The sequence below is a fragment of the Linepithema humile genome, chromosome 1, assembly GCF_040581485.1.
Source record: "Linepithema humile isolate Giens D197 chromosome 1, Lhum_UNIL_v1.0, whole genome shotgun sequence".
In the NCBI taxonomy this organism is placed as follows: Eukaryota; Metazoa; Arthropoda; class Insecta; order Hymenoptera; family Formicidae; genus Linepithema; species Linepithema humile.
Window position 1 is genome coordinate 20,577,272 of NC_090128.1, and position 17,169 is coordinate 20,594,440.

At 35.9% G+C, this 17,169-nt stretch overlaps 1 protein-coding gene across 1 annotated transcript; it reads left to right on the plus strand.

Annotated features, from left to right (window-relative positions):
* The first annotated feature begins 658 nt into the window (after window positions 1-658).
* LOC105675642 (uncharacterized) lies at window positions 659-15,670 on the plus strand. Its single transcript, XM_012372924.2, has 3 exons — window positions 659-780; window positions 12,073-12,230; window positions 12,386-15,670. Exons 1-3 carry the CDS (start codon window positions 778-780, stop codon window positions 14,958-14,960), a joined length of 2,736 nt encoding a protein of 911 aa, XP_012228347.2. The 5' UTR covers window positions 659-777; the 3' UTR covers window positions 14,961-15,670.
* Window positions 15,671-17,169: the final 1,499 nt, after the last annotated feature.

The window sequence follows — 17,169 nt, forward strand, 5'->3', positions numbered from 1 at the left end:
TTCAATGAAGTTAGCATAATGTTACATTACACTATTTTGATCATTAATCAGACTTTAAAAATTCGATTAGCAACATGGTGTATAAATCATATGTTGTCTTAATGTTCGACTCGATTTGGCATCTTCTGATAGAATAACAATATCGCCGCAAGCTTGTTTTAACGAGACATCATTCATCATGCCGTCGCCAAATCCGCATTTTTTAACGCCCGCGCGTATGCATCGGCGACACCGGACACATTTCTCTATTTAAATCGCGCCCGTATCCTTGAGTCTCACAAAATCATCTTCTTCGGATTTTTTCAGCGCGCTTCGAGATCAGGGACGAAATCATAAAGTCCTTCGCCATTCAGCATCCAACGTTCATTCGATCGGACCTTTGAAATACCGCGGATGACTCCGTCCTTCTCGCGAGATATTCACTCTCACTTTCTCTCTCTCTCTCTCTTTCTCCCTCACTTTCCTTCTCTATTCATCTCTCTGGCGTTTTTTCTCCTTCTACTTTTCCAAGCCAACCCCCACCTGAGTGTGTGTGTGGAAAAAGAAGAATTACAGCATCCTCCTGCGACCGTCTCTGCGCTTGGCAATAATCGTCATGGACCGAACATTCTGCCTTCTCCCCACCAGTCAATCAAGTGAATCCTATAAATGCTCTTGGTTGCCCGCAGACGAAGAAGTCACCTCCCGGGACGCTCTCCCGAGTGAGGCATGTATTTGTTTTGAAGTGTCCGTGTTTATCGGTCTTCTTCATCAGTGATTAAACGCGGCGACCAAATCATGGTAAGTAACAGTGCATTGCGAATCATGTGCATAAAGTGACGTGAGAGAAGTAGGCATGCAGGATGATAGGGGTGGACTCTTCCTCATCGGAGAGTGTTAGAAAAGTGAGATACAGTGAACAACTTGGTGAAAAGTCGCTACTAGTCGAGAACCGAAATCAGGAAATTAAACTTTACGTAGTAACCCTTCACCGTTCGTCGATCTTTTATGCCGATGTTCTGGAGTTTGCAGAAATTCTTACATTTCCATACGAAAGGCACCGTGCTATATCTTGTAACAGATAAAAACGCAAAACTTGATAGCAAAAGTGATTGTTGTCATTGTTTGAAAAAATATTAAAAATGATCGACATTTGTAAAAAAGAAGAAACGTTAGATGCAAAGTTTATTGAACAAGTTTATCGAAAAAGATTTGTATAATGATAATAAATAATATCGATTTCTTATGATAAAATTTATCAAAAATTTATGCACTTATTCGTTTTACAAAATTAAAAAAAAATTTTTAATATTAATTAAATTAGAAAATAAAAATTTTTTAATATATCAAGTAAAAGTTTTATTATTTAATTGCTAAAATTTTATTTTAGAATTTTTGTTTCACCGATTTTCAATTTTTATGAGCAAGCGTTATACAAATTTTTTTAAGGTACTCTATATGCACATTTTAAGGTCATAATTTTGTCACATCGCGATAACGCAAAGAATTTGTGGTAGAAAGTATCGAACATAGCAAATGCAATAGCAGAGATGCATTGGCGATAATTTATTCCGCATGCACTCTCGCGACAATAGCGAGCGCCTGACCGTCTTCACGACTTCGATTTTCGACTTTTGCGAGTACTGTCTCTGTATGCACTTTCCTTTCTGCAAAACATTATTTTCGCCGGTAAGCCTGTTTGGTATTTGCATATAAATCCGCATGCACAGTTTGCTCGTGGGAATTAATAGTGAGATAGCTAGTTGTTGCAACAGTTGCAAATGTCAAGGGTTATTATTTTTTCATAATTTGAAAATCGCCTAGTTTAAAATTTTTTTTCTCTAATTTTCTTATCATAATAAAAAATATTCTTTCTTTTTTATTAAAAAAGATATTTAAACTAAAGAATTAGCTCAAATTAAGAGGATAATTGTTGTGCACACAAGTAAAAAATAGTATACTAATCAAAGATTGCATTAAAAAACAGAAATTTTTGTACATAAAACTGAATAAATTAAAATTTCTAAAAGCAATCCGTCAAAAATAATTCCGATCGTAATCCGAAAAGATCGCGTTCGCTTATTACCAATTTATGTAATTCTCATACTTCTGCGAACTCCAATTTAATTAATGAAATGTCTATTCTTGCTTAATGCGTAAATTAAAATGGGAATGTTCTTCTAGTTCACGTAACGTAGTAGTTTTCATCTGGCAAAGGTCAATCAGGCGGTTCCGTGCATACAAAAATTACACGCCATCAAACTGTTCGGCTCGCGTGCCATTAGAAATCTCGAGAATCTCATGGCGTAATACAACCGCATCTTCTGTTCAGTCTTCGATAAGACAAGTTACAATGTACGAGTCTCTCATCGGATCGTTTAGCACGCCCTATGCAAATTAGAGGGATTCAAGCCAAGTATAGAAGATATAGAGATCAATGGCAATTTTTTTAAGATCCTAATTTTCAGATCGCTAATTTAACGACATTTACTTCCTTTATTAGTTTCTTCTCTACATTCTATGAAAAAACAATGCTAGTATGTTAAGCATTATTTTTTATATTAAAAAAATAATAATTAAAATAACAAAGCAATCTAAAATCTTTTTTTTAAATAAAAATTTTTATTATCAAGTATTTTAGTTTTATTTATTTCAAGAATCTATTAAAATTAAAGTAAAAAATAGTGAGATATCCAGTATATGATGCTAATAAATTTCTATTACTTATGCTAACATGTGTAGCATAATTCCTCATGAGAAGCGTTAGCTCATTAAGCCTTCACGGTACAATCCCTGGATTAAGTATAGTCTGAACATTTAAAGAGTGACTACTGACTATGTAAGCGGTAGCATTAGCGAAATAATCGTGCAATAGTTTTGACAAGACGTATAATTGAAATCCTTGCTTAAATCGGCCGGAGGTTAAAGGTCGACGTGTGCATGATCATGATTAGAATTTGCAAATTACCTTATTTATACAATTAATTAATATCATTTTACACATATGTAGTTTTTTGTATTGGCAATATTAGTGTTATAATAATCTCCTACATAGTGATACAAAAATTATTTTAATTTGATGTCAAAATTGTTACAATATTTAATTAAACTCTATAAAACTGTATGATACTTGCGTGTAAAAGCTACGGATAAATTGTAGTTTGTATTGTTTACGTTATTGGCACAATTCTACACAGCGTGCGAGAACGTCGCACCTATTCGCGACACTCATCAGCATTAACGCACAAGATAATGGAAATGCATATTCAACTGCTAAGTGCATAACCGGGAGAGTCTCACGTGAAAGGTTTTTAAAACGATAAGCAAATTAGAATCGAACTTTCCGTTTCTGTCATCACACAATAATTTCACAAATATTATTAAACTTTTGTATAAACATAATATAAGCAAGACTAATTAAGATCGTATTGTGCGCATTTTGTTTTTTTCTTTCAAAATATTAATTCGATTCTATGATATAAATAAAAAATATATTGAAATGTAAACTACATAATTACAAAGAAATCTATCATTACTTAGTATTAATTATTATTATTTAAAACATTGGTTTTTATTTATTATTGCAAAGACTTAACCATAAAAAGTAAATGATAAGTTGTATTTTTTGATTAAAAAATATATACCAAATTATGACCGACGTCAATCGATTACAGTACTAATTGCCCGGATTGCAACATATAATCGTAACTTTCACTGATTTATTTGCCGCTTGGCATCTATTCGCGCTTGAATGTCAATGACTGCGCGTCATTAGCGAATCGCAAAAATGTCGTAAGTACTACAGTAGCATATGCTTGGCATGTTACGCAAACAAATCAGGCCCCGATCCCTCGCGAGAAGATATTTTTCTAAATCCTTAGATTAGTGCTTGCCAACAGAATAATCAATCGTCCGGTTGACAATTCATCACGTTCAAAATTCGCTTCTCGAAGGGATTTAATTCGGTGTCTTTACATTCTCTTTTGTCCAATTGTCACGATTTTAAACGTGGAACAATTTGCTCTCAATCATTGATCTATAAAAGCTAATATATATTATAAATAATGTGATTAAACAGCATAATGAGATAACATCAAAATCAGCTTCTATCGTCAAAAAATTGATTTTTTTGCAATTTTTGGTTTGTTTTTTATAAAATAAAAATTATTTTTAACCTTTTTAAATATTACTAATGGCACATCCTGTACCGCCTTATTTAAATGTCTATGAATACAAAGGCATACATTTAAATGTTACAACAAGATTTGCAATCAGCAACTTAAAAGATTTAACAGAAATTATTTATTGCACATAAAAGTCCAGCAGTAACTTTTTATTGCAATTATCGATAACGTTATCGATAATATATTGTTGACTGGACAGTAGATTTGTATAGATTATAAGATAGTTATAAGATAGATTATAAGATAGTTATAGTTAGTAAGCAAATTGTTGATTTATAATCGCATAAATTATTGAATTTTTGAGACAATAAATAACGATTTCAAAATTAATTAATTTGACGTAACCAAATTTGTAGCATGTTATCACGTCATATATTTTAATTAGTAAGTCTGCCAACATAGAAATGCCGATATTATTTTGATAGTTCGCCAAACACAAGAGAAAGAACTTTTGATCACTTGGCAATGTTTTTGCGGAGATATTATACTTTAAAAATGAAAGTAGCTTGAATATTTTGCTAATATTCACCTAAAATAAATGCATGCATTTATTTAAGTATATGTTTTGCAAGTTTACGGAAATTTTGTCAGTATAATCTGATCGTATTATATATTGCATATTGGCTTAAATGTAAAAAAAACTGCGATTATCAGAAAAAATTAGCGATAAAATTCTCGGCGCCATCATTAAATAAAAGTTAACAAAATTTGCATTTAAAAGGCTTTCAAATTCTTCTAAATTGCTGTAACTTTGGAATTAATGTGTTTTCGAATTTTTTATGTCTTGCGCAAAAGAAATTTCACAGAATGCAACAAATATTATAAATTTCAAAATTTTTATATCTAGAGATTAAATTTATTACATTTATAATAAATTTATAAACAGAAATATTCAAAAATAAAATTGTATAGAAATATTCGAATTACCTAAAAATTCTTTCCACAATTATAAAGTTTATCGATTGTAATCATACTTATTTTATCAAAATTTTGTTAACACTAAATATTTTTATACGAAATATTTGCAAATTTATTAGTAAAGTGTACTTTTAAGTAAAAAGATAATAAACGTTGTAAAACTTGATAGAAAAATTAGTTGAAAATCAATAACAGTTGTTCTTGGACATACTAATTGATACTCTAGCAAGCAACTTTCAATTTCTTGGCATACGTGTGGTATTTTACTTTCTGCTACTGTGTTGGTTAGCTGAGTTTCAATTTATACCTCTACATTGTACATTTATATTTTTTCAGTCACGAAAGTGATTTCATTATCCGGTGAGATCGTATAATCTTGTTTCTCTTTTCCAAACGTAATAATATTCTTTTATAATAATAAAATTTTAAAAATCTAAAGAAATATAATACAAAATAAACATATATCTAAAATATAATTCGAACTACAAATGACGAACTACACACTCTTCTAATCTTATCTTAATTTAAATTAAAAAAATATTGTTTAAGCTGCTGTCAACGCGTAATATAATCAAAGATAACAATTAGTAATTCTTTCTTGCGAAAGAAAACAACGTTACGCGATATAGAAAGCGATCTTGAAAATATTTCAGCGATCCACAATCGCTATCTATCAGTATCATAACACTCGCTTGTCAGCAGAATCGAAATATGAAACTGAGATTCTCACAGTACAACATCCGTCTCGTCACGTGACTCATACTCTCGCATGTGTAACGCTCACATAAGCACGGAGCGCCGCAGATCGTTTATCGCATTTATCGGGCATCGTTCTCCTCTCCCGCAATCGTATCGATCAATCGAATCGTAGCAGCCGACCAAATACGACGCCGTCCATCGTGATATTTCGATTACACAACGGCGCGCCGCTGCGGGACCAAATTGGTCAGTAAATTTCAAGATGAGCATCGGTTGTTTCGTAATAATGATAAATACCCGGTTGTCCTTTTTCTTCTCCCACCTGACCCCGTGTTCTTCTCCCTGCAAACAGGACAGAACCGATCTTGCGAGGTCACCTACCGGTTCTCGCTATTGCATAATGTAATTATAATGCGCCCCGTCACAACGCGCGAACTCCCATCTTTTGGCGGCGATTTGTAAGAATTCCTCGTGACACGATGAGTTCTTTTTAATTATACATGCCACCACCTCCCACGTTAAGATTGTAAGATACGAACTAGCCACTGTATGTCCTTCTCTACTCCCGTCTGGGTCATTAATCAGAAGAACATTTTGAAGAATTTCGAGAATAGAATTGGAATGGCATCGACTTTTTTTGTGCTGCGGAATGAGTAATTGATAATTGATGGAGAAATAAAAATATCACGGTTTTTAAATTCGAATATACTATTTTAATTTAATTCTAACTTGTTTTTAATTAAATCTTTAACTCAAATGTGACTCAAAACTTGTCTACAATTCTTTTGCGATGAAATTATTACAGAAGACGGCGAGAATTCTTTGCACGTCGTTATGCTTAAAATGGAGAAAGTAGCACTTTTTATGATACGTCTGCGGTAAAATAGATGCATTACTGCAGTCTGTTACTATGTAACACGCGAGCGGCTGAACATACAAGGAAATGTCATGGGATTGAAGAGTGGAAACACAAGTTTTTCGCTCGCGCACGTATGGATTAACTTAGAAAGAACTTCTGTCATGTTAAACAGTGAAAACACCGCACAATGCAGCCGGGACTTTTATCGGCGTTCGACAATAGTTCTTTGGTTCCTCTGAGCTGCGTTATTCTTCAGCGATAGAATGACTCTGCCGGTAGAGAGTAATATAAAATGCAGGTGCCATAAAGCGTCAATGATTACAGCAATTTCAATTTTCATAAATAATTACGTCGCAATGCATAATGACAGCTTACTCGAGACGTCGTCTGATAATTGTATGCATTATAATTGTATAAAAAGGTAAAGTTTAGAATATAAGAACTGCAAGCTGCTTTTACTGTATTAACGCAACATATATTTCTCTGATTAAGAAACATTGTGTGTGTAAAAATAAAATATCCTAAGTATTAAAAAAAATGATAATTAATTTTCAAATTTGTGAAGATTTGATCGATAAGAATTAATCAAATAGGTAAAAATATTCAAAATAATCTTCTAAAGCTCAAGAGAAATCATAGATGATTTTACAATTTGTATAAACTATATGATTATAATTTTAATTATTTTGCTAAAAAATATTTGTAATTTTGCCAGTATACGTAACATATCATTTAACAGTAATTATTTCGTTTCAAAATATGACATAATGGAAATTACGCTAAATGACACGAGTATTTATCATTGTTGAGCAAGATAATTGGTTGAGATAAACGCGCCTGCCGAAGATTTTAGTCGTACTTTATTAGTGCTAAAGACACGTAATCCGCCGGCACTCGCATTATGCAAGAAATCATATTTGCACCTTATATGGCTGACCCGACCGTTCGCTCACACGTTAAACGCAGACAACCCTATACTGATTAAGCTTGTTTCGCTAAGAACGTCTGCCGCGTTAAGTCGAACCCGGCAAATTGCTTTCTCCATCGCGTACGGCGCAATTCGCACGCATCTGGGCGTCGCTCGCGAATTATGGCACCTGTTTTTTTTCTGTCAAGGATGCTGTGGAAGATCGCATCTTACGAAATGCTCGCGTTGTGAAATAAATATATACAGATATACATATCTCACACTGCAGTCTAATATGTTTCACATATGTTAAACGACATGCAGTAGAGACATCACACACAGAGACTTCTTGCCAAGTCGCTCACTTTATATTCATATTCTACTTGCGTTTTCGACTGACTTTTGTAAGCAGTTACGACATAATGATATTCATTTCTCCAGAATTTTTCATTATACGTTGTACATTTGTTGCATTGCTTACTTTCATAATTCATCTGATAGATGAATATTAATGACACAACTCTATAAACCATCTGGTACAAATGAATATATGATTACGAGATGATGGCTGTTAACTTTGTCGAGTATTTTATATCACGCGTTATTTTTCACAAATAATATTCAATCAATGATGTGATTATTAAGGAATAATTATTATGGAGTACCGATTAAGCGCTCGATAATTCGCTGTTACAAAATATGCGACGTAATTATTAGTTAAGTGTCTCATTATCAAGATGTTTATTGCATTACATTGCCGCATATTCCTCACGTGGATAACATTCGCAATATTGAATCGATATTATCTCAACACTATTATAGTTATTTGGCTATCGGCAACTTTTCGATCTTTGACATTTATTTTGTAGGAAAGGTTATACATTTTGCATAAATCCGGCAGAAATAGTCGAGAATATTGCTGTTCTCGAAAACAGTATTTTAAACACACTTCTTCTGAGATTTGAGTGGATTCTTGTAAAAATCTTACGTAGCACACCTTCGCATTTAAAAAAATTAATATAAACCTTTGTGCTTAACAAAATATTCTATTATATGATCATTTCATTAACTGACATTTTAATACAATCTCAAAGATTGTATAGAAAATTTCCAATTACATGTCTTTACATTGCAGTCTTCAATTATAATAATAGAATTTATTTTCGTTGAAACGCTCTTGCAACGTGTTCCAGAAAGACCCATCATCATTTATTCGCGCAAATTTCTCGGAATAGTCCGTATAAAAGAAATTGTATACCCTCGGCAATTACTCGATCGAGCCTTCATCGGCCTTCTTCCGCGTGTTCATTAGCGACAGTGGCGTGATTAGAAATTTCAACGCTCAATTGCGTTGCGCAACAGGCATTTTGCACCTTGCATGATCGGACCGTCGACCCGATGAGAAAAAGGCCATCGAGATCCATCTCGCTTATCGGCCAGCATCTCGCGGCCTCTCGCTTTCTCCGAATGTAAATGAAGCGTCTAAGGATACTTCGTGAGAGTGATCGATTGTTTACTTAATTTACACAGGTCTTCGCACAGTGCTAAGTAAGCGAGATAGCACGCTGTCAAGCTGTTTAGTAGTATAACATGCTCTAGTAATTGTCCTACTTATCAATGCAGCGAGATAGTCACTCACAATAAAGTAACACACATTATACTCGACTTCTACAACAAAATTTCGAAAATACTTTTTCGCATACAATTGCGCTGCATTTAAATGACAAGAGCCATCGACAAGAGCCTCTTGAGAAAGTACAACCTTCTCTTTCTCGGCGCCTTTTGTGATTCTACAATTGCAAGAATAAGATGATCACTCATGTCACCGGTAAATGATTTGTAAATAAATCCTCTCACATTTCCATCAAAAAATAACTTCTGACACCCGGAGGGAAGATTTGCGTAAACCACGGTGACGCCTTTCTCACAAAATCGCATGTCGTTAAACAACAACAGTATTGCGGGAATGTTGCTTATATACGAATCCTTTTTGTAGTTACATAACTACGACCCGCGTAATTTTTCGAGAGTCGCGAGTGAACTTATGCTAACCTCAATAAAACCAGTATCGTTATTATTAAACACTTCTTACGCAAAATTTTCAATTACGTAATAACGATATCTCTTACGGACGTGTCCTGGATCAGTTTTAATAAATGCATCTTTATTGTAATACGAATTCATGGTCAACCGTTGCAAAGAGAATAAATGATCAAATAAGAAATTTAAAGCTTCCTACATAATTTTCAAAGATAAAAATAAATCTATAGCTTAAAATAGAAAAGTATTTAAAGTATATTTCATAAATTACGAACAAATATCAACAGCTTAAATATAAAATGTGTGCACTTTAAAAGTAAAATAATAAATTTACACGAAGAGTAAAATCTAGTTAAAATTGTATAGTTTATTTGATTTAATAATAAATTAATTTTTTAAATAACAATTTGCGTAAGCTCAATTTGTTCAAAATTATAAGTTGCCATTGATTTGTCCGATAAACCAACATGACTGTCAAGTACTTATAATTGTTATGTCGCCTCAAGCAAGAGAAAGAGAACTGTTTGTCGTACGCACAATGAGGTTTCTGTAAAGACATGTTAAGAAAGGTACTTGTCAAAGGTAAATATGGGTACCCGTAAAGGCCAGAGGTGGAATAGACATAGTGACGATTTAATGGACGTAATCGTTTGACTTAGATGATGCCACAGATATACATCGATGAAATGCAAAAATTACGAGACAATGCTTCTTGTAATATCAATCTTTGATTTGTAATGTAATAGGCTTCTCCATGAGTTGCAAAAGTTTAACTCACCATCAACACATCATCATTTTTCGATCAAAACCATTTACGATGACTTGCAATTTAAACGAACCATTGTTCCGATTTTGTTATGTCAATTTTTTCTTTCATAAAATTTTTATAAATCTAAATGCTTCAAATTTTTGACATTATATTGTTAATTTATCTAATTATATAATATTTCTCATATCATTATTACATATTTTTTAACAATTAAAAACTATTAACATGTGTTACATTTCTTTTATAATAAGTTTATAGCGCGTATGCATAATTATATCACAAATATGATAATATATATGCAGTATACATCTTCACGCTAACATTGTAAATCGTAGCTACACAGTAATTAGAAAGGAACTGTGCGCTGTGTGTGTAATGCGTGAAATTTTATTATAGAATTAACTTTCTTTTAATAGAAATATTAATACACCAAAAATTGCTTAAATACATTTTATTTAAATTAAATGTTAATGCAATTAAAATTTAATTATAAAGATTTATCCATTCAAATTTTTGAATTCAAAAGTCTTACTATGTAAATACTAATGGCTCTTGGAAGATTCGGTATTTTCCATAATCTCATAATCTGTATTACCTTTTTTGTAAACTAGCTCCACCAATTATACAATTATACACAAGAAACCTTTCACACATTAACAAGAAATACCGGGAGAGGCTATTTTATTCCCGTAGCGCGTTTTGCTATTCTTCCATATAAATTATACAGCTAAAGGTCACCGGACATGCTTCTTCAAGATAGAACTATTATTCGAACGTAGACGATGCCGCGACGAATGATTACAGTTTAATTCGCTAGCCAGAAGTGCTAGTCTCAGGTCCTTTTAACTTTATTCACTATCAAGATCATAATGCATCTGCTTACAAACACAAAACTGCACACATATAAACAATGTAATTTTAAATATTGCAATCACTTGTGTTTTATTTTTTTGAGATTTTAATTATATTTTATAAATAAGGCAGTTTTTCTTATAAAAAGACATTTTTATTTAAAATAATATGATAAATATTGCACATAAAAAATTCTAAATAATAAGGATTGACTAGAAATAGCATAAATTATTAAATTTCATAAACATACAATAAATATATTGAGAAATTGAATATTGCAGATATTAAAAATATAAGAATTACTTATTGTGAAGTACTTTTTAATAATTTTTTAATTTCTAACTTTTTGAAACAAAATGTATGCTACTGTATACAGAGAGAGAATTTTTATTTTATTTATTTTCTAAAATAAGTATAATGTATAATAGTAAGTGATATTGTTGGCATCGTTCGTAACATCCGTTAGTCAATGAAATAACAATACGTCATATTCCATCCTCGTGAAACCTTTCACGATCATCATCGACGAATAATGTATATAGCACTTCGTGGTTGTTATGTAAGACGATTATGGGTGAGGCGTGAGATTATCCCACGGAGACGATATTCATTCTATTACGATTGCATATGTGAATGACTCGATAATTATTGTAAAAAGAGTTAAAAAAGATATTTTTATTATCTAGATCAATAATGTTGGCAGTATCTTATATATAATAATTATAGAGGATATATATTCATTTTATATATATATATATATTATATGTATATAGTAATAAACGCTACAGTGGCAATATAATGTCTGATATATCAATTTTAATATTATTTAGAATAGAAACAGATTACAATAAAGATTCTGTTACAGTGGAAGCTGCTGTGGGCGGCCGTTCTAGTGGCCGTGCTTTCCACGTGTCATGCAGAAGAAAACCATGAGAAAAGCAAACGTGCTATAGAAAACAGCCCCCAGTCCCAAGGCTACTATTACGAAAAACCATCTAAGCCTTTCACTTTACCTCCTTCTCCGTAAGTGTAATCGATTTTAAGACTAAATATTTTTATAATATTAACAGATTAATTAAATTTGCTCTTTAAAAATTTTTATTTTTGATTAATTATAATTTATGTAATAGTAAATAAAATATTTTCATTAAGCATGTTTGCAATTGATTACATTACAGATCACGTACGAGCATAGTGACACTACCACCTACGGAGATCACAAGAACTACGGTGACATTGCCACCCAGAACACCACCTCCACCTTCGCGAACTCCACCACCGACGCCAAGAACGCGTCCACCAATAACACTGCCACCGAGAACACCACCACCATATACTCCACCACCATATACTCCACCACCAAGAACGCCACCACCATATACTCCTCCCCCGCAAACTCCACCACCAAGAACGCCACCCCCATATACTCCTCCCCCGCAAACTCCACCACCAAGAACGCCACCACCATATACTCGACCTCCATTCTCGACGACAACTAGGATTCCAATCACTCGACCATCTATTGCTACAACACGACCCACCATAAGGTATACTCAGACAACACCACCACCATTAAGAACAACAGCAATAACCGGAGGATATGTTTATACAATTCCACAAACACCGTTTACATTGCCACCAAGAACGCCGCCAACACGTACACCGCCTCCGCAAACTCCACCACCATATACTCCACCTCCGCGAACTCCACCACCAAGAACGCCTCCACCAAGAACACCGCCACCGAGAACGCCACCACCATATACCCCTCCCCCGCAAACTCCACCTCCAAGAACTCCTCCACCAAGAACGCCACCACCATATACTCCTCCCCCGCGAACTCCACCACCATATACTCGACCTCCGCAAACTCCACCACCAAGAACACCGCCACCAAGTACTCTTCCACCAAGAACGCCACCACCATATACTCCACCTCCTCAAACTCCACCACCAAAAACTCCTCCACCAAGAACTCCTCCATCAAGAACGCCACCACCATATACTCCACCTCCGCAAACTCCGCCACCAAGAACACCGCCACCAAGAACGCCTCCACCGAGTACAGGATATATCTACAGTACACCGTCAACAATTTTTACGTATCCACCACCTGTGACTAGAAAGCCATCACCCCCTCTACCTCCGCCTGTAACTCCTCCTTCTCCACCTCCACCTCCAACTAGACCTCCCTATGTACCACCATCTCCGCCTCCAACTAGACCTCCGCCACCACCCCCAACTAGACCGCCATATGTACCACCGTCTCCGCCTCCTACTAGACCTCCGCCACCACCCCCAACTAGACCTCCCTATGTACCACCATCTCCGCCGCCTACTAGACCTCCACCACCACCCCCAACTAGACCACCATATGTACCACCATCTCCGCCGCCTACTAGACCTCCACCACCACCCCCAACTAGACCACCATATGTACCACCATCTCCGCCTCCTACTAGACCTCCGCCACCACCCCCAACTAGACCGCCATATATACCACCATCTCCGCCTCCTACTAGACCTCCATTACCACCCCCAACTAGACCGCCATATGTACCACCATCTCCGCCTCCTACTAGACCTCCGCCACCACCCCCAACTAGACCGCCATATATACCACCATCTCCGCCTCCTACTAGACCTCCGCCACCACCCCCAACTAGACCGCCATATGTACCACCATCTCCGCCTCCTACTAGACCTCCACCACCACCCCCAACTAGACCGCCATATGTACCACCATCTCCGCCTCCTACTAGACCCCCACCACCACCTCGAACTAGACCTCCCTATGTACCACCATCTCCGCCGCCTACTAGACCTCCACCACCACCCCCAACTAGACCTCCGTATTTACCACCACCGGTTCCAACTATACCTCCCTCTATAGCGCCTCCTTCTCCAACTCTACCACCTTATGTACCACCATCTTTGCCTCCTACTAGACCTCCACCACCCCCAACTAGACCTCCCTATGTGCCACCTACTCAACCCCCTGCACGAACTCCCGCAACTTATCTGCCACCAGACGAAAGCCGTACTGCGATTGTATCGATTCCAACCACTCGACGACCTACCGTCACAACCACTCGACCATCTACTACTACAACGCGAACGACTACTCGGACACCTACAACTTCAACACGATTCACCACCACGAAATATACAACGCGACCCAGTTACCTTCCACCGGAAACTACTCCGTCCACTACGAAACTCACCACACCATCAACCAGACGACCTACTACACGACCTTCCACGCAATTTACTACGCAACCCACCACACCTACGAGACCTTTTACACGAGCCACTACTTCCCTTCCACCAGTCACTACACAAACGGTGTATACCAGTAAATCCACGCCTTCCACTACCAAATATATAACGCCTCCAACTATTCCGTACACGCCATCCTCCACACCGGGAACCTATTTGCCACCGACAATCACACCACGTACACCCACTACCTCAACCACTATCAAGTATACTCCAACGTATCTGCCACCCTCGGAGAAAACTCGAAGACCACCACCATATCTTCCACCGTCAACTCCAAGATCAACCTACGCCACTGTGACGGCGCCGCCGCCACCTACAGTAATTTATACTGTCGTACCCACTATATCGACCACTTATAAAGTGCCGACGAGCGTATATACATTGCCACCCCCAACTCTGCCACCTACGACACCCAGAACCACTCTAGGCTACTACTATCCGATTCCTGACATCCCCTTCGAAACCCGATGAGAGCCAATAACACGAGAGGCTTGGCGCGTGTTAACTAAGCAGCAAAATCGCGAATCTTAAATATTAGTATGCGTAATATTAATATTAGCAAAGATTTTTATTTAAAGATCAATGATAGCGCTGAGTCACTCGCAGAACATTTAGTATATCACCTTTTTTATATATTGATCATTTTTGCCACACTTTTCTCGAACAAGGATTTAGCTCATCACAACAAATATCTTTACATGTGTAAAAAGTGTGGAAAAAAATAAAAATTTTTAGATAAATGTTACTTGCGTATATTTTTTTTCCTTAACATAAAATGTATCTTTGATTAGGCGCTATAGTGAATACAAAAAAAAGTCAAGTGCATTTAAACTGTGTTACATAAATAGTTCAATAGAAAAGTCTGTCAAACGCGTAAAAAAATGACAAGTCGAAATTATTTCAAGATACATAAACACAATTATAATTTTTAATGCTTTACCTATATGTATTTAATGCTACATTGTTTTTTATTTGTGTAATAATATTTTTATTAAATGCAATTTTCAATAAAATGTCAAATAAAATGCTTGTCAAACTTGTTAAATTAATTTTACAAGTTTATTCATTACAGCAATTATATGCTAAGGCGCGCTAAAAATTCATGTATCCATTAAAATTAAAAATAATAGCTAGTAATTATTAAGTTTGTTATTAAATTTACCAATGTATCTAATTAATAAATAATATATGTTTCTGTACAGAATAGCAATAATAACTTTAATTAGTGAAAAATATGTGCATGTTTATACATTTAAACTGCACGCAATCATGACAATGTACATATGTGTACCTAATATGTTTAAAAAATATAATTACAATTTTACTTGGTTTTTTAAATAAATTAACTAATTAACATATAATATTTTAGGTATATCTTAAAACATATTAAGTTAAAAGTATTTGTATTGCCAAAATATACTTTAAGAATTAAACACATAAAGCTATTATAAAACACTATTATGGTCTAATTTTTCTACAACTGTCATCATAACAGTCATAAAATTTTGTGTATAATTTTAAGAGGCAAGTTCTTATTATTTCTAAAAAAACAATACTAATTATCTATAGCAGAGACTATAACAAATTATAGATTTACAACAAACCCATATACATATATTTAAAAATATACATAAAATTCTTCATTTTTCTTTCAAAGATACAAAACGCATATTACTAATTAATATTGCAGGTATTTTACGATGATATTTGAGACAGGCATGGAAAAAGATATAGTCCCTGACGTCGCTACAGTTTAGGATTGTACTGGTGCAATATCAATCATGTATTAAAGTATTCACCACCTCTATTAAAGAAATTTGATTCTTGTATGGTATGATACGTAATATTTTTTGGCTATAAAACAATATCTAGCAAAAAGTAATTATATTATAATTAAAATATTTCAAGGTTTGCGTATATTAACAATGATTTGTGTGGCGGCTCACCGCCACACCGCTGCACTGACGCGGTATAATACATCGCGGCGCCGCTACGCGCCGCAGGCCTTCTACCAGTTACAAGCTTGCGGACCCACCGCCAGGTTGCGCAGGCGGTGAAGAACCTTCTCGCGATCAAGCTTCGATCGACGAGATATAAAAGAGCTGCTCCGCAGATCTTTCCTCACTCACTCGCTTCAAGGCGAGCTCTCCCCAGGGCCCTTGAACTGAGTCGTACTCTGCCTCGGCAGAAGATAACCAGAGACACATAGTCTCGCCGTTTTTCTCACACTGCCTCGCAAGGCGTGTAAAAAGAAAGCAGAGTCCCAGCATCGGCCACGCACTTCAACCAAGCGGCCCGCGGATACTCCACTTTCGCCGTCACCTCCTCAGTCTCTAGTGTGGAAATTAATCCCACTAGAGTTCTGCGTCCGGTTGACTCGACCACCAAGGGACACGCTCACTCAAGGCGACATCCGAATTCGGAGACCTCTCTCTCCTCGGTACACGGAGCAATCCGTAATTCCGAGAGCCGAGACGGTTGCCACCACCAGCACACCAGAGACTCGATCCATCGCAGTACAGACTTCACCGCTCAGAGCCTGCTCAGAGAGCAGTTGTCAGACGGAAGACCACTTCCCGAACGGCGTTCCACCGACGCCGGGAAAGGGGCTGCAACGAGCTAACTCAGTTGAACCGTCCTTTTTAGGACCCGTTCAACACACTAAGACGCGGCCGGTAAT